Source organism: Phoca vitulina, unplaced genomic scaffold (genome assembly GCF_004348235.1).
Source record: "Phoca vitulina isolate PV1807 unplaced genomic scaffold, GSC_HSeal_1.0 scaffold127, whole genome shotgun sequence".
NCBI classification, from domain to species: domain Eukaryota; kingdom Metazoa; phylum Chordata; class Mammalia; order Carnivora; family Phocidae; genus Phoca; species Phoca vitulina.
The window spans coordinates 327,482-346,794 of record NW_022589830.1 but is presented as its reverse complement, the minus strand read 5'-3'; the positions used below and the strand labels follow the sequence as shown (position 1 = coordinate 346,794).

Genomic DNA, 19,313 nt, shown 5'->3' with positions numbered 1-19,313 from the left:
GTGGCTCAGTCAGTTAAGCATCTGACTCTTGATCTCAGCTCAGGTCTTGATCGCAGGGTCCTGAGTTCAAGCCCTACATTGGGCTCCATCTGGGTGTGGAACCTACAAAAAAAATAATAAAATAAAATAATTTATACTCTTATTACTTCTTCCTACAGATGATAGATCTACAATTTAGGTAATCCATTCAGAATGGATTGAAATTATTTGCATACCATATTGCATTACTCATTTTTTTCTTCATTTTGTGTTTTATTTCCAGCTTGTTCACTAACATATATAGTTCTGCATCTCTTTGATTTTGCTGTTTGAGCATGAATGCTTTTTTTTAAAGATTTTATTTATTTATTTGACAGAGAGAGAGTGTACACAAGCACGGGGAGTGGCAGGCAGAGGGAGAAGCAGACTCCCTGCTGAGCAAGGAGCCAGATGTGGGACTCCATCCCAGGACCCTGGGATCATGACCTGAGCCGAAGGCAGACGCTTAACTGACTGAGCCACCCAGGCACCCCGTCATGAATGAATTCTTGTTGATTCCCATTCTATTTGATTTGGTTTGATTAGTTATCTTCTATTATAAACTACACTTTGAGGGCTGGATTTTGCCTGAGAGGATAATAACAAGTGTTTAGAAGGGTTGGGGGAAAAGAGCAGAAAACTCAATGGGTGTGGATGAGTTGTGTTGCAGATGTTAAAGACTAGTTTACTCAACATTAATCACATTCTCCTCCTAGTGTGTCTTTCTGTAGGGTCCAGGCAAGAAAACTGAAAATTACATTTCCCAGGAATCCTGGTAGTTAGTATGGGTTTGGCCAATCATATGCACTTAGCCAAGACTGAAATGTGAAGAGAAGCATCCGTGTTGCTGATACACACCATAACAGGCATGGCATTCCTAGTGTCTCATTATAACTAAAGTGGTACATTATGAGCCAGCAGGTGTAGTGGTGACTTTCTAATTCCTCCATGGTTGCTAAAGTAGTCGCATCCAGGAGCTAGTGGTTACAGCAGTGGTGTCCAGCTCCCTCAGATTCCTCATCACAGCAGAGCTAGCTCCTCTTTTTTTTTTTTTTTTTTTAAAGATTTTATTTATTTATTTGAGACAGAGAGAATGAGAGAGAGAGAGCCATGAGAGGGGGGAGGGTCAAAGGGAGAAGCAGGCTCCTTGCTGAGCAGGGAGCCCGATGCGGGACTCGATCCAGGGACTCCAGGATCATGACCTGAGCCGAAGGCAGTCGCTTAACCAACTGAGCCACCCAGGCGCCCAGAGCTAGCTCCTCTTGTGGCAGACCATTTTGTGGTGTTATTTTTGGACCATGATATGGGGAAGAACCTGCTCTTCTAACGTGTCCAATGATGTCAGCACCAAACAGCTAGATAAAATCCCTTCCTGTAAACTGCCTTTCTGCAAAAACTCCCCTCCTGCGATGATTGCCATGATCTGTAGCTGAGGCCTAACTTATTCACCTTGATTGGAATTCTTGGGCCAGGCTGCAATAAAAAGAAACCAAATTGAAAATGATGTTAACGATAAAGAAACATATTTTCTCCCATAATGGAAGTACAAAGGTAGGCAGTATTCCAAGTTCAATATGATCACATCGCTCAGTGATGTCGTTAACACCTTAGGTTTTTTATGTTTTCTTTTTTTCATATTTGCTGTACTCAGTTCATTCCTTTTATGTCACAGCAGGGCTGCTTGTAATAATCAGGGCCATAATTATACTCTGGACTTATGTCTGGACAATGGATGGAGATGGGAGAAAGGCTTGCTTCTTTTGCCCGTAAGCCCTGAGTAAACTTCTCCTTACTTCCCATTGGCTCAAATCACCTACATACTGCTGAATTATTCACTGGCAAGGGAATTATTGTGGAATGATCACATATGGCTCTAACTAACCATCAGGGTAGAATCAGTGTTGGGGAAGCAATGACAGGGTCCATTACCATCATTCTACGTTTTTATTCCTCTTCTCCTTCCCTGCTCTCAGCTTCTGTTCCAGCAGTGCTGGAATACATGGGGAGAGCTCTAAGGATTTTTCTGTTTGGGATCAAAGATGATCAAAATGGCTTCTACTCTCGTGGAATTTTATTTCCCCCTCTGGGCTTCCTAGACCTCCTCTCATACAAAGGTTAGAGATATTTGTGAGAAATTTTAGGATTTCTGTGACTGTCTTTCCCAACCCAACAGTCCCTTACTCCCACCCCTATAGAGAGCTTTTGGTTAAATAGGGTTCCAAGACAAGAAGAGTTTTACAGCACTGTGCATATTTTTAGAAGCTTTTATCTTTTTTATGCCCATTCTTTTGTGGAATTGCTTCTTGTATATATTTTTTTGCTAATATTAACTTGATTTTTGTTCATATTAGTTGGTTTTGGAAAGAGATTTTGAGAACTGGCTTCACTTGAGCACATTACCTCAAAATTCTGAAATTTAAAAAATATTCTTTTAATATTGACTTCTAGATTTATTGCATTTTGGTCAGTGGACATGATCTGTAAAATTTCAGATATTTGGAATCTAGACTGTCAACATGGCCTAAAAAATCATCATTAAAATAAAAAACCTCCATGTGTACTATTAAATAGCATGTATTCTCTTCTATTATTATTGGTTATACATGTGTAACTATATAATGTATATCAAAATATTTATTATATATAATTATATTGCATATTATATATATTTTTAGTCTTATTAATTATATAGAGTCTCTCTATCCTTGGCGGGTATGTGTATGTGTGTTGTTGTGTGTCTGTATGTGATCTGTTTTAGAGTAAGAGGTGTGTTAGACTATCCACATCCTCTCATCTAAGGCTCCAGGGGCTTTCAAATACTTGGTCTGAGGGAGGGCAAAAGTTCTCACTTTTTCCCATCCAAGTCTTGTTTGTATATGCTTGCCTTGGCATGATTGTCAGTACATATACTTAATTCACACTATAAAGCAGAATACTTCTCAGTCTATAGCATCTTTTATATTTATAGCACTTAACAGTTTTTTCTAAGAATAGTGGGTTTTGTGTAATTTCAAGGTACATAATCATGATTTTTCTAAAACAAGGATTCTTTCTTTCAAGGTAATAGACTCTTCACTTCTGGAAAAATAAATTTCCATTAATCCTTAAGTGACTGTGCCTTCACTTAAGAGAAAACACAACAAAATAAAATCTCCCTTCACATACATATGAGTAACTTAAAAATGTGAATTTTTCTTTTTCTTAGGTATACAAATTGTTTCTGAAAGGGAGCTAGCTCAGTTGGCTCAGGTTCGACCATTACTATTCAATTTTCATGAGCAATCAGTCATCAAGGATTGTTTTAAAATGCTTGAGAAAAAAGTAGCAGAATATGAAATCCTCCAGGAATTTATGGTAAATATTTTGGTCTTAACAAAAGTCTGTGTGTGATTTTCCACATTACTAACAGAGGGGTTTTTTCTTTTTCCTTTTTAATCTTTTCTTTTAGGTTGAGTACTTTGTTTTTTGTTTTTAAATATTAAGTTTGTTTTTAAAGTAATAGGTTTATATAGTAAAAGAAAAGTTAAATAGCATAAAAGGTTATAAAAGGATAGCCTCTTTGTTTTTCTCTCTTGAGTTCCTAGGCCCCCTTTCCACTGTTTAAGTTTGTCATATAAGTGTCTAGAAAACTATCAGCATGTACTTTAGTAACTATTCTACCCTTTCTTTCCTTTTTTTTTTTAGAAAAATATTTCACATAGGAAATAATTTCCAAATATATTATTGGTACATATAGCTCTATCTCATTTTTTTATCTCATTATTTTTAAGTATTTCATAGTATAGTTAATTATATAGATAAAGACTTTATTTCTTTAAGTAGGCCCCTGTGGTGAACATTTAGATTTTTCTAGTCTTTGTTATTTATGAACAGCAATTACCCCTCTTCATATGGCTGTGCATATGTATGAGTATTCTTATAACAAGTTACTAGAAACACAACCAGTATTTTGTGCTGTCAAATTTTTGGATCTTTGCTTATGTCTTATATGACAAATGATTCCTTGTTGATTTATATTGACACTTATTTGAGAACAAAGGAATAGCTTTCCATATGTTTTTAAGCTTTTTATATTTATTTTTGGTGAACTGTTCCGATTCTTTGCCCAATTTTCTGTTTATTCTTTTTCTTATTAATAGTTTTATATAATGAAGAAACTGTCTCTTTTGTATGTGCTATATATGGTAAATTCCCCCCCTTGTTTGTGCTACACAGAAGTGTGCATGCGCACATATACACATTTAGTAAGAAGAAATAGCTAATTTGTAGTGGTCAGATATGACAATCTATTGGGACTTCAGGGTTTTCTGTATCCTGTAGGTGCCCTTTTCACTCTAGGATCATAATAATTACTTCATGTCTTTTTCTAATATTTTTGTGATTTTTTTAAAATGGATCCAGCTAGAATTTAAGGTATTTGGTAGGGACTCAGCATTATATAGCTATCCTGTTGTCCCCAGATCCTCTTGAAATTGTTCTTCAGTGATGTAAAAGGCCACTTTTATTATATACTGAAGTTCTACATAAATTTTAATTTATTCTTGGACTTCTTCCATGGATTTGTTTATTCATGTACTAGTACCAAGCTCTCTTAATTAGTGTAGCTTTATGTTATCTTTTACTTTTGTTAATACTAGTCTTCCCTCAGTTCTCTTCTTTTACAAAATTGTTCTAGTTTTTCCTACAGATATTTTTCCAAATTAATTTTATAATTGGCTTGCATAAAGATAAGAAAGGTAAAAATCTGATCATATTATCCTACTGCTTAAAACCTTCACTAGGTTCTCATTTGCCAAGCCAGTAGTTGCCAACACTTATTTAAAGACTGGTGGTGCCAAGTTGGCTACCCAAGGGTTACTGAAGAGCTTTTGAAAAGTACGGATTCTCGGCTTTATCCACAAATATTCTAATAGACTAGGGCTGGATACATCTCCACTTCTTTTGTATATGAAACAAGGCCTTCCTGGGTAGTTTTAGTTTCCCTCTGGGCTAGATCATGTTCTCTCTGCTCTTGTTACCATGCTATTCACCGTTTCCCCAAGAGGAGATGTATGCCCCCATGCCTTTATTCCTGTCCTTTCCACCTGGTGTGATAACCTGCTCACCTCAGCTCTCCTTTCCTTCCACACACACAGATTTTCATATGACTAACTTCTGATGACGGTCATCAGCACTACCATTGTACTAACATCTCTGTGGCATTGACTACCCCTCGGACTGCTCTGATAGCTCCTTAAGGAGGGGGCCGTTTTCAGATTCATCTCTTTATTCCAATATCTAGAAGAGTGCTGAGTATGTATTAAGTGTTCAGTCGTGTTTATTGAATTCATACTTGGTAATGAATTTTTTTTGAAAGGAAGAAATCTTTAATTGGTATCCTGGCTATAATTCCTTCATGGGGCAAGGAGTAAATTGTGAGACTTTTTTTTCTTTTTGGTTTATATATTTATATATTTTTCTTGCTGTTATTTTATTATTTTTGTTTATAAAATGATAGATTAATGAGTAGGTCCTAAGAAGTGAATGTTCTTTATTTATTTTTTTTAATGAGAAGGAAAAATATTGAAGTTCAAGGGAAAAAGTATGTCCAGAGAGATTAGTATTTTCTTTTTTTTTTAAAGACTTTATTTATTTATTTGTCAGAGAGAGAGAGATACAGAGAGAGAAAGAGCACAAACGGCGGGGGGGGTGGTGGGGAGCGGCAGGCAGAGGGAGAAGCAGGCTCCCTGCTGAGCAAGGAGCCTGATGCAGGAGCCTGATGCGGGACCTGGTCCCAGGACCCGGGAATCATGACCTGAGCTGAAGGCAGACGCTTAACAACTGAGCCACCCAGGCATCCCAAGATTAGTATTTTCTTATCAAGCAACTTGTTGATTGACATCTCAAATTTGAGATATTTTATTATTTTTTTCTTTATTTATTTTTTTAAATTTTATTTTATTATGTTATGTTAGTCACCATACAATACATCATTAGTTTTTGATGTGGTGATCCATGATTCATTGTTTTCGTACAACACCCAGTGCTCCATGCAGTATGTGCCCTCCTTAATACCCATCACCGGTCTCATCTATCCCCTACCCCCATCCCCTCTGAAACCCTCAGTATATAGTATTTTTAATGGGATTCTGACTTCACTTATCATACAACACATTTAACACCAGGTCATGCCATATAGAGGTTTAAGGATCATGAACACTAAGCAAGAGCAGATTTTTTTTCTTTATCTTTTTGTTATAGTAAATACATGACTATATTTCTTACCTTTTAAAGACTTTAGATTATAAGAACATACCTGATGCGTTCAACTCTGGGAATGAACTACGCAACAGAGAAAAAAACAGATATCGGGATATTCTTCCATGTAAGCTAAAAATGGTTTTGATTATTTTCCTGTTTGCATTTGGGAAAAGATAAAAAATGGGTTGTATGGCTTTCAGTACTAGGCATTTTGACCTGTGACCATGATGAAGAGCTCTGATAGCTAGCAGTGGATAGCCTGGGCATATTCTTGAATATGCTAGAATACATGGTGAATTTCAAGTCTTACATTCAAGCAACTATCATAGGGTTATTTATAGAAGTCCCTCAACCTTGTCCTTATGCACATGCTACTTCTCAGAGCATGAGCCATCTAAAATATAAAGTCTAGTAGCCTAAGACATTGTCACTTTTGGTAACCCAACCCCTGATCACCTTCCTTGGCTGTTTTGTTTAGACATACAGATGCAATGGGGCTATTTATATCCTTTCTCCTGGACAATAAAACTGCCCATCTACCCTCCCAACAGGAGGCTGCTCTTTGTTTGTCTCTAAGGGCCCTCCACATTGCTTCCCTGCGCTGGGTGAAGCTCGTGCCCCTCTCCTCCCCAGCCAGTTACAGGATTTCTCTATCCCAGGCCATCTGAAGAGCAGAAACCAAATACACCGCATTTTTAATCTTAGGTAGGAAATCTCATTTTATGCCTCACGTTCCTTTCAAAGTAAAAAATTTTCCAAGTTACTTTACCATTTTTCCTCCTCCATCTTGACCTTTCCTCCTTTATTCTCTGTCTTATTTAATGTAACCACCCCGTTGTCCAAGCCAGAAAACTTTGAGTCACCAGTGATATTTAAAAGTGGTCATAAAGTCCTTTTGATTCTACTTCCTTAATACCTCCAGAATCCTCCCCCATCTCTCAGTTCCCACTGCTGCTAACTTAGATTGAATCTGCCTGTTTCATCTCTCAGCTGGTCTGTCTTCACTGCCTCCATGCCCGTCTACTCACAGTGGCTACTGAAATGATTTTCCTAAAACACAAATCCCTTTAAAACTCTTCTTTGGCTCTCTGTAACGATCATGGTAAAGCTCTTTAGCATCATGGCATAAATTTCATCTTTCTTGTCTCAGCTCTTTCACAGACTTCTTTTTGTTTCTGGAATTCATTCTCTTTCTCCTGTCTCCAAGCCTTTGAACCCGCAGTTCTTGCAAGAACCATACATCCTCCTTTTTTTGCTGAGGTAATTCCTGCTGTCTTTCAGAGCTAGCTCAGCCAGACCTTTCTTGTTTTCCTCAAAGCTAGGTTTGACTGTTTCTCCGATAGCCTCATACTGTCTTGTGACTGCTCTTCCCAACTTAACAAATTATATTTTAATTATCTATTTGTGTTCGTTTCTTGCACTAGACTTGAGGTGGTTATGATAGAAATTAGGGTAAGACAGTGACTGCCATAATTGGATCAATACCTTTATGTTTAGTTGGTTCATTCAAATCTAAGACAACTTTATGATTATAAAAGTAATGAATACCTTCCCAGATAATTAAAATAATTTATTCTACTACCTTCTGTGGGGAGAATGTACCGAAATACATTGATGAATATTTCTGAAATCATGGTAATGAACCACTATTAGACATTTTAAGAGATAATGCCAACAATTTGGTGCTACTCTGAGAGTCAAAGTTCCCAATTATATAATTCCCATCCCTGCATGTGCAATTAGCCCTCAAGAAACCGAATGCAAACAAGCCTTTAAAATGAGGCTCTGGGGGTGCACCTGGGTGGCACAGTCAGTTAAGAGTCCGACTCTTGGTTTCAGCTCAGGTCCTGATCTCAGGGTTGTGATATAGAACCCCACATCGGGCTCTACGCTCAGTGTGGAGTCTGCTTGAGATTCTATCTCCTTCTCCCTCTGCCCTTTCTGCTCATGCTCTCTCTCTCTCTCTCTAAAAATAAAATAAAAATCGTTTAAAAAATGAGGCTCTGGGGATCGTAAGAAGCTTGTTTTAGGATATGGGGTACATTTAACATTTGATCTGGCTTGAACTCTTTACTCTGGGTACAAGAAGAATAATAACTATAGAGAAAAGAGACGCAAAGATATGAACAATAAAGTTCAATGATTAAAACTAGGGAAAATCATGTAAACCTTTTTACTTTTCTGTTAAAATCAACAGTTATTAAGCCAAATTCTGTTTTAAAGTCCACTGATTTATCTACCTTATACCACAGTGTAATTTAATCTCCATAAGCCTCCTTAAGTGACAATCATAGAAAGTTTCTTTGATTTCTTTACCACACAATTCTTGAATTAACAGAGAAGTTTCCTAAGGAATCACATCAAGAAAGCCAGAGAAATAATTAATTTTTCCCTCTTTTTAAATGCTGAGAAGACTAACTGGAGGATTCATACATCTTAGGACATTGCAAGTATATGTGGTCCTCACTTTGCATGGCTCCGGTATGCAAAAATTTCAGTTAGTGTGGTTTAAAGAACACCAGCCCCTCAACAATACAATTCAAATTTCAGTAATCACAAGATATTAAGTGAGAGTAATTGCATAAAGTACAAATGTCACGTCTAACTCTTCAGTCTGCAAATTACTATGTAAATAACAGGTGCTCATCATGATCACTGACTAATCATGTCACTTCTTTTCTTCTTTCTTCTTTTTTTTTTTTACTCCTTTTAAAATAGGTCTACAGTTGGTCACTCTGTGTCTGTTATTCAGCTCACGCACAGATAGCAAAGCATGTAGTTGTGTTGCCTCCTTATTTTTCGGTGATAGGCCCACATTACATTTTATAAAAATGGATTATCAAAAGTTGATTGGTCAACAAAGATGAAATTGAAGCAAAGAAAGGAAAAGTAGTAATACTAGGAGCGAGATTCTAATAGAATGTGAATAGTTATAGAATAAATAGCTGCCCTGGAAAAGATTATGGAACAATCATAATTTGTCCTATTGATTATTAAGATCTTTTGTACAGCTTCAGCTTGCATGGTCATATTTATGGCCCTATACTACTATGCAAGGAATGGGCCTCATTATGTAGTCCAGGGATTTTTAGATATAAAGACAACATCTTGGATTTCTATAACGCTTTACAATTTGCAAAGCATTTTAAAATGCATAATCTTATATAATCTTCATAAAATATCTCTGAAGTAAACCATTGGATACCATAATTCCTACTTCACAGAAGAGGGAATAAGTTCTGGGATAAAAGGTGTTTTGAAGGCTAATAAAGGAGTAGGGACAAACCACAGGTCATGTTCTCCGACTTCTGGCCTAATACTTTTTCTGTTACTCGTCTTTGGGTTAGGATCTACTCAGAACTAACTAATAACAATAGTGACTTAGATTTCTAGTAGTTTTCCACTTCACAGAGCATGCTTACAGATATCTCATTGAGTGCTGTCTACAGTCATTCAAGGAAGGCAGCGTAGATGATAATGTCTGAATTTAAGGATGTAAGCGATGAGGAAAGGAGAATTTCAACAAATGGTTCTGGACAACTGCATATTCCTATATTAAAAAATGAACCATACCGTTACCTCACACCTTATATAAAAATTAACTCAAAATAGATCATAGGCCTAATTTGAGTTAAAACCATAAAACTTCTGAAGAATACTTGAGAAAAATTTAGTGTCCTTGAGTTTGGAAGAGTTTTTCTTAATAGGACACAAAAACCCCAAACTATAAAAGAAAAAAACAAATTAGACTTCTGTGATTTAAAAAATATATATATTGCCCTTCAAAGTACACTGTTAGGAAAATGAAAAGGCAAGCAACAGGCTGGGAGAAAAATACATTCAAAACATTTATCTGACAAAGGACTTGCATTTAGAATATATAAAGAATTTCTACAACTCAATAAGAGGACAAATAACCCAAAAATAAGTGAGCAAAAGACTTGAGTGGCCGCTTCGAAGAAGATATATGGGTGACAAATATGTGAAAAGATGTTCAACATCAGTAATCATTAGGAAAACACAAATTAAAACTATAATAAGATACACTTCACACCTGCTACGATGCAAGAGAGTTTAACAGTTTCTTATAGTATTAAGCATATATCTACAACATGCGTCAGCATTTCTACTCCTGTGTATTTACCTAAGAGAAATTGAAACATGTATCTGCATATAGACATGTATATGAATGTTCATATCAGTTTTCTTTGCAAAAGCAAAAACCTGAAAACAACCCAATATCCATCAACAGGAGAGTGGATAGACAAATTTGATATGCCCATATCATAGTAAACTAATGATATAGGCAGCAACATGGATGAATCTCAAAATAATTATGTGAATGAAAAAAAGCAATTGAAAGAATATATACTGTACATTATCTACTGAATTGTGTTCCCTCAAAATTCCTATGTTAAAGTCTTAACACCCAGTACCTCAGAATGTGACTGTTCTTGGAGATAGGGCCTTTAAGGAGGTAATTAAAACAAAATGAGGAGGGCGCCTGGGTGGCTCAGTCGTTAAGCATCTGCCTTCAGCTCAGGTCATGATCCCAGGGTCCTGGGATCAAGCCCCGCATCGGGCTCCCTGCTCCGCGGGAAGCCTGCTTCTCCCTCTCCCACTCCCCCTGCTTGTGTTCCCTCTCTCTCCCTCCCTTGTATCTCCCTCCCTTGTATCTCTCTCTCTCTGTCAAAAAATAAATAAAATCTTAAAGAAAAAAAAGATTAAAAAAGCAAAAAACAAAATAAGGCCCTTCAGGTGTTCCCTAATTCAATCTGACTTTTTTTCTTGTAAGAAGAGGAGTTAGGACACTCAGAAGACACCAGGGATGTATGGACACAGAGGGGTGTGGGGCCACATGAGAACATGACAAAAGGCAGGCCTGTTCAAGCCAAGGGGAGGCCTTATAAGAAACCAACCCTGCTGATGCCTGGATCTTGGACTTCTAGCCTCTAGCCTCCAGAACTATGAAAATAAATGTCTGTTCTTAAAGCTATCCAGTCTGTGGTATTTTGTTATGGCAACCTGAGCAGACTAATACACTGTATTACTCCATTTACATAAAATTCTAGAAAATTCAAAGTAATTCATAAAGTTTATCAGTGGTTACCTTGAGGGCAGGAGTGGAGCAAGCAGGATAGATCACCAAAGAGCATGAGAAAATTTTAGCAGTGCTGGAGAGGTTCAATTATCTCTCTTGTAGTATTGGTTTCATGGGTGTGCGTGTATAACAGTTATACCACAATACACTTTTAAAAATGGTTCATGAGTGAGTATAAAAGATATATCACACTTTTAATATTTTGTATAGTTTACCATTATAATATATAGACAGCTGGGAAAATACAGCTCTCTAAGGGAGAGATTTAACAAGCATCCACACGCATACATTAGCTGAGGTCACTATATGTTTGTTTCTTTTTTCTTTTTTTTTTTTTAGATTTATTTATTTGAGAGAGAGAGAGCGGGGGAGGGCCAGAGGTAGAGGAAATGAGAGAGAACCTCCAGCAGACTCCCCACAGAGCTCAGAGCCCAAGTGGGGCTCAATCCCACGACCCCAAGATCATGACCTGAGCCGAAATCAAGTCAGACATCCAACCGACTGAGCCACCAGGCACCCCAGTATGTTTGTTTCTATTATTACCACCACCACCGCCACCAATAACAGCAGTAGTAGTAGCAGTAATATGTTTGTATGTACTCAGTGCTGATCTAAGTCCTTCATAGGTAGTAACTCATTTAATCCTCACCACAAACCTATATGTTGGTACTCTTAGTATCTTTGCTTTACAAAAAAGTCTAAAATAAATTAATTACCTTCCCCCCAGTCAACACTGCAAATAGGAGGCAGATCTAGGATTCAAACCTACGTTTAACCACTATGCAATAGTGCTTCTCTTTGTTCTTTTTCTAGACTATTAAAAGATTTTCTTGTGCTATATGTTATTTTCTATTTCAAGAACGATTTTTAGCACTTAACGATAGATTCTCAGTCATTCTATATAGATATAAAACTATATTTTGCAAAGCTTGTTGCTCTCTATTATTTCCCTTTCTTTCCATCTTCCCTTAATTTGAGGTCTCTGTTCTGATTCATTAGTTGGGGTTAGAGATAGGCTATGTAGTATGTTAGAGATAGGCTATGTATGTGTTTGGTTAGAGATAGGCTATGTAGTTGATATAGTTGCCTCAGACTCTATCTGCAGCTTTCTCTCCCTTCCCCCCCCCAATAAATGAATATCTTTGTTGATTTTAGAATTGTGGGATTCCAGTCCTTTTGTCTTAAGTTTTTCTGAGTGTTACTTCATTGTCCCCTAGCTTCCAGTGTTTTAGGTGATAAATACAATGGTAATGTGACCTTATTCTATAAGAAACATATTCTTTCATTCTGAAACCTTATAACATTTTCATTTTTTCTTGAAGTTTGGGAACATTACCATGTATGTTTCATTTCATTGGTCTTACCTAGAATCCATAGAGCCTTTTAATCTGCAGATTCAGTCTTCCTTTAGCTATAGGAAAGCTTCTTCAGTTATTTAGTAATTGCTCTTCCTCTGTCTACTCTGTTTTTCTTCTTCTGGAGCTCCTATGATTTATAGGGCAGGTCTCTTGGATCTGTCTTCTAAAGCTTTCATCTTTTCCCTATTTATTTCATTACTTTTGCCTCTTGGTAGTTTGGCACATGCTCCCCCCCCACCCCCATTTTTATTGTTAACTTTCTTTCACTTGGTCTTCTAGGGCACTAATTTAAGTTTCCAGAGAGCCCTTCCTCCTTCAAATCATCCACTAAAATTTTTAGCTTGTGTGACGCTTAGTCCTATGTGTCAACTTGGCTAGGCCATACTACCCAGTTATTTGGTCAAACACTGGTCTAGATGTTGTTGTAAAGGTATTTGTAGATGTAATTAGTATTTAAATCAGTGGACTTTGAGTAATTCAGATTACCCTCTATAATATGGATGAGCTTCATCCAATCAGTTGAAGGCCTTAAGAGAAAAAGATTAAGGTACCCCAAGAAAAAAGCCATTTTGCCTCCAGATTGCCTTTGGATTTAAGACTGCAGCATCAACTCTTTTCTGGATCTCCAGCCTGACAGCCTGCCCTGAAAATTTCAGACTGGCGAGTCTTCACAGTCGTGTGAGCCAATTCCTTAAAATAAATCTCTCTCATTTGTGTGTTTGTGTGTGTGTGTGTACGTACATAGCCTATAGATTCTGTTTCTCTGAGAACACTGACTAATACAAATTTTGATACCAAGAGTGATTCTAGAGGAACAGAATCTTAAGGATGAGTTTTATGAATTGGTTTTGTACTCTGATAAAATTTAAAGGCATTAGTGACTCTATTTCCAGTAATAAAGAGAGCAGTGATAATCCATGGTGCAATAATGGCAGTAGAAATACACAGATTCTCATCACTGGGTATTCCTTCTCAAATACTTATAAGAAGCAAGGTCTGGATGACTGTGTATTCCATACCTTAGAATGTTTTTGTCAAACTAACAAGTGTAATGAGATTGGCTGGTTGCTTCTAATTGTGCTGGGCAAAGTAGGGAAAGAAAAGGATGATCTCAGGATGACAGTAGATTATTATAAACATAAGCAGGTGGTGACTCCAACTGCAACTGTTGTACCAGATGTGATTTCGTTGCTTTAGAAAATTAACACATCCCCTAGTAGCTAGGGTATACCTATTGATCTGGCAAGTGTTTTACTCCATACCTCTTGGTAAAGACCACCAGAAGCAGTTTGCTTTCAGCTGGCAAGGCCAGCAGTACACCTCCACTGCCCTATCTCAGGAATAGATCCATTCTCCAGCCCTTTATGTCATAATTCCCAGGGATCTTGATTACATTTCCCTTACTTAAGACATCACACTGGTCCATTATATTGATGACATTATGCTGATTGAATCTAGGGAATAAGAAGTAGCAATTAACTACTCCAGACTTATCCATAAGACATTTGTGAGTCACAGTGGGGAAAATGAGTCCAATAAAAATTCTACCTCATTGAAATTTCTAGAGGTCCAGTGGTGTGGGGAATGCCAAAATAATCCCTCCTAAGGAGAAGGATAAGATGTTGCATCTGGTCCCTCCTATAGCCCAAAGAGGTAAAATGCCTAATGACCTCTTTGGACTTTGGAGACAACATATCCTCATTTTGGTGTGCTACCCTGGCTCATTTTACTAAGACTCATTTTGAGTGATTCCCAGAATAAGAGAAAGCTGTACAACAAGTCCAGGCTGTGCAAGTTGCTCTGCCACTTGGGCCATATGATCTCGTAGATGCAGTGTCAGTGGCAGCCAGGGATACTGTTTGGAGCTTGTGACAGGCCCTTACAAGTGAATCTCAGCTCATGCCATGGGCTTTTAGAACAAAGCCCTGCCAATCTCTGTGTATAACTACTGTTGTTTTAAGGAACAATTTTTGCCCTGCTATGGGGTATTAGTAGAGACTGGACACTTAACCATAGGCCATCAAACTGGAAAGTAGAGTGTGTGCACAGCAGCATTCCATCATCAAATGGAAGTGGTATATACAAGGTTGGGTTTGAGCAGGCCTTGAAGGCATGAGTAAGTTAGATGAAGAAAGCAAAATGTCTGAGGTCCCCTTTCCTGCTACATTACCTATTCTCTCCCAGCCTGCATCTGTGGCCTCATAAGGAGTTCCCTATAATTAGTTGACCAAGGAAGAGAAAACTAGGATGTGGTTTACAGATGCTTCTGCACCATATGGAAGCACCACCTGGAAGTGGACAGCAGCAACATTACAGCCTTTTTGGAGGGGACATCCTTGAAGGACAGTGAATAACGGAAATCTTCCCAGTTGGTAGAACTTTTAGCAGTATACTTGGTTGTCCATTTTGCTTAGAAGGAGCAATGGCCAGAGGTATAAATCTGTACCAGTTCAGGGGCTGTGGCCAATGGCTTCACTGGATGGTCAGGGACTTGGAAGGAACATGATTGGAAAGTTGGTTACAAGGAGGTCTGAGGAAGAGGTGTGTGGGTAGACCTCTCTGAATGGGCAAAAAACATGAACGTATTTGTGTCATATGGGAATGTTCACTGAAAGGTGACTTAAGGAGAAAATTTTAATAATCAGGTGTATAGAATGACCTATTCTGTGCATACCAGTCAGTCTCTTTCCCAGCCAATCCTGTCATTACCCAGTGGATTCATGAACAAAATGGACATGCTGGTGGGAATAGAAGTTATGAATAAATAGGCTCAGCAACATGAACTTCTAGGCACCAAGGCTGACCTTGTTATGGTCACTGCTGAGTGTCCAGTGTGCCCACTGCAGATCTCAACACTGAGGCCCCAACATGGCACTGCTTCCCAGGGTGTTCAGCCAATACCTGATGACAGGTTGATTATATTGAACTACTTCTATCATAGAAGAAACAGTTTTTTTTTCAGCACTTCTCTTACAGAATAGACACTATATGGATTTGCCTTCCCTGCATGCAGTACTCCTACCAAATCTGCCATTCATGGACCCACAGAATGCCTTATCTAACATCATGGTAGTCCACACAGCATTGCTTCTGTCCAAGGAGCTCACCTTAAGGCAGGTGGTTTGTGGCAGTGGGCTCATGCTCATGGAGTTCACTGGTCTTAACATATTCCTCATCCTTCTGAAGCAGCTGGCTTGATAGAGCAATGAAGTGGCTTTTTACAGTGCCAGCTAGGTGGCAGTACCTCAGAGGGCTGGGGCAGTGTTCTCTCAGAGGTTGTATATGCTCCAAATTAGCATCCAGTGTACGTTGCTATTTCTGCCATAGCCAGGATTCAGGAATTGAGGACTGGAAATGGGAGTGGTACAACTCATTGAGACCTCTAGTGATCCAGTAGCAAAGTTCTGCTTCCTGTGTCTGTGACCTTATGCTCTGCTAGTCTTGAGGTCTTAGTGGCTGTCTTCAGTAATTTTGTCTGGCTTTTGATGTGGTCTTTCCATCTGCAAACTTGGTCTTCCTTGAGGGGCAGCAGATCATGGACTTATTTGTGGACTGTGGCGTCTAGAAGAATTGCTACATAATACGGAACAAATTACTTAGCCACTTTGAGTAAGGTTTCTCATCTGAAAAGAATGAATAATGTGCTTCATTCAAAGGATTGTTTTGAAGTTCCAATGAGGTGATGTATGCAGAGTACATACAGAGTACATACATACAGAGTACGTACATTGCCTGGACCTGCGCATGTTTGCACTAAATTGTACAATTGTCTCTTCTCTCGGGGGAACATTTCTCCTGTGATCACTTGAGTTATTTCTTTCCTGCTGTGTATTCCATAGTTTGCTTCTGATATTCCTTCTATGTATTTTCTTTACATGCTCTGTACCCTTTAACATTTTAATATTATCGTCATGTTTTTCATCTTTTTTCCTGAGTTCTGGGAAAATTCCTTAAGCTGGTTTTCTAAACCACTGATTTTTTTTTTCCCCATTCACTTCTCACTTTAGGGGTTTTAAATGAGTAATTGTGGTTTTTATTTGAAAGGAAGCTTTTAGACAGGGAGCAAGATGGCGGAGGAGTAGGAGACCTGGATTTCGTCTCCTCTCAGGAATTCAGCTGGATAGGGATCAAACCATTCTGAACACCTACAAACTCAACAGGAGATTGAAGAAAAGAATAGCAACAACTCTCTGAACAGAAAAGCGACCACTTTCTGGAAGGTAGGACGTGCGGAGAAGTGAATCCGAGGCGATATTCGGGAGGATAGCCGGCGGGGGAGGGGCCTCCGTCGGCCGCTTCTGGCAAGTGATAGAGCCGCAGAGCACAAAATCGGAACTTTTAGAAGTCTGCTCTGCTGAGGGACGTCGATCCGGTGGCTAAGCGGGGGGTGGAACCCTCATGGGACAGTGTGGTCTCAGGACCCTCGGGGTCACAGAAAGACCGGGGGTGCCTGAGTGCGGCAGAGCTCCCAGGTATCGGAGCAGGGAAGCCGGCTGCAGAGACGGAGCCCAGGCGCGGGCTCTCGGCTCGGGGTTGCCATAAACCGTGATCCGCGGCACAGTCGGGCCACTGCTCCTCCAGCAGGGACCCAACAAGTGGCAGATCCGGGGAGACTCCTCTTCCTCCCCCAGGAGGAGCGGCACAGGAGCGCACCGCAGGGATCTGCTGGGTTTGGAGACTCCACCCGGGGTCGGGTGCCAGAGATAGAAACGCGCAGTCACAGGTCGGGTGAGCACGGAGTGCGGCCGGAAACCGGGGAGATGGGAGTGACTGACTGCTTTTCTCTGGGGGTGCACTGAGGAGCGGGGCCCCGAGTTCTCGGCTCCTCCGGGGCAGAGATTGGGAGGCTGCCATTTTCACTCTCGGCCTCCAAAGCTGTACGGAAAGCTTGCAGGGAACAAAAGCTCCGGAGAGCAAACCCGAGCAGATTACTTAGCCCGGACCGGGCAAGGGTGGGGCAATTCCGCCTCCGGCAAAGACATTTGGAAACCACGGCAACAGGCCCCTCCCCCAGAAGATCAGCGAGAACAGCCAGCCAAGACCAAGTTTACCGATCAATGAGAACGGCAGAACTCCAGCGCTAGGGGAAAAATGCACATAGAATTCATGGCTTTTTTACCATGATTCTTTAGTCTTTCAAAGTTAATTTTTTTTTAACTGTCTTTTTTCTTTTTTTTTTTTGAATTTTTCTTTTTCCCTTTTTCAACCAACATCTTATCAATCCCTTATTTAAAAAACATTTTTCTTTTTCATTTTTAGAGTCATATCCTATCCCTTCATAGTAGTTACCTGTATTTTTGGCATATATATATATAAGTTATTCTCTCTTTAAAATGTTGAGATAGTTTCTTCTAATAGATCAAAATATACCCTAAATCTCTAGTGTATGGTTTTTTTCTACTCCCCTGCCTGATCACATTCTCTCCCTTTTTTTTTCTTTTTTTTTTTTTAAATCCTCTTCTTTCTTTTTTCAAACAACTTCTTATCAATTCCTTTTATAAAATTTTTTATAATTTCCATCTTTACAGTCATATTCCATCCCTTCATCATATCAACCCTTATTTTTGTACATATATAAGTATTTCTTTCTTTAAAATTTTGGGAGGCACTTTCTTCTAACAGACCAAAATACACCCAAAATCTAGTGTGTGGCACTGATCTATATACCAGCCTGAACATATTTGATCACATTCTGGTTTTTTTTGTTTTGTTTTGTTCTGTTTTTGTTTGTTTTTATCTATTTCTTTTTTTTTTTCTTTTTCTTTTTTCGCTCTTCCCCTTTCTTTTCCCACTGCTTCAGGTCTTTTCTGATTTGCTTAGAGTATATTTTCTGGGGATGTTGTTACCCTGCTAGCATTTTGTTCTCTCATTAATCTATTGTCCTCTGGACAAAATGACAAGATGGAAAAAATCACCTCAACGAAAAGAACAAGAGGTAGTACCGATTGCCAGGGACCTACTCAATACGGACATTAGTACGATGTCAGATCTAGAGTTCAGAATCATCACTTTAAAGATACAAGCTGGGCTTGAAAAAAGCATGGAAGTTATTAGAGAAACCCTTTCTGGAGAAGTAAAAGAACTAAAATCTAACCAAGTAGAAATCAAAAAGGCTATTAATGAGGTGCAATCAAATATGGGGGCGCTAACTGCTAGGATAAATGAGGCAGAAGAGTGAATCAGTGATATAGAAGACCAAATGATGGAAAATAAAGAAGCTGAGAATAAGAGAGATAAACAACTACTGGATCACGAGGGCAGAATTCGAGAGATAAGCGATACCATAAGATGAAACAATGTTAGAATAATTGGGATCCCAGAAGAAGAAGAAAGAGAGAGAGGGGCAGAAGGTATAATGGAGCAAATTATAGCAGAGAACTTCCCTAATTTGGGGAAGGAAACAGGCATCAAAATCCAGGAGGCACAGAGAACCCCTCTCAAAATCAATAAAAATAGGTCAACACTCCGACATCTAATAGTAAAACTTACAAGTCTCAGAGACAAAGAGAAAATCCTGAAAGCAGCTCGGGAGAAGAGCTCTGTAACCTACAATGGTAGAAGCATTAGATTGGCAACAGACCTATCCACAGAGACCT

At 38.8% G+C, this 19,313-nt stretch overlaps 1 protein-coding gene across 4 annotated transcripts in view; it reads left to right on the top strand.

Moving 5' to 3' along the window:
• The window catches only part of PTPN20 (protein tyrosine phosphatase non-receptor type 20), a 112,774-nt gene that overhangs the window by 74,569 nt on the left and 18,892 nt on the right, over positions 1–19,313 (top strand). The window contains exons 6-7 of one of the 4 annotated variants that reach the window (XM_032399057.1): positions 3,224–3,372; positions 6,292–6,382. The exons of 2 other annotated variants lie outside the window; for them this stretch is intronic. In XM_032399057.1, the coding sequence (XP_032254948.1) occupies positions 3,224–3,372; positions 6,292–6,382 (240 nt within the window). Of the gene's footprint in view, positions 1–3,223; positions 3,373–6,291; positions 6,383–19,313 lie in introns of those variants that run through there. One more of the 4 variants, XM_032399060.1, reaches the window with a different exon arrangement.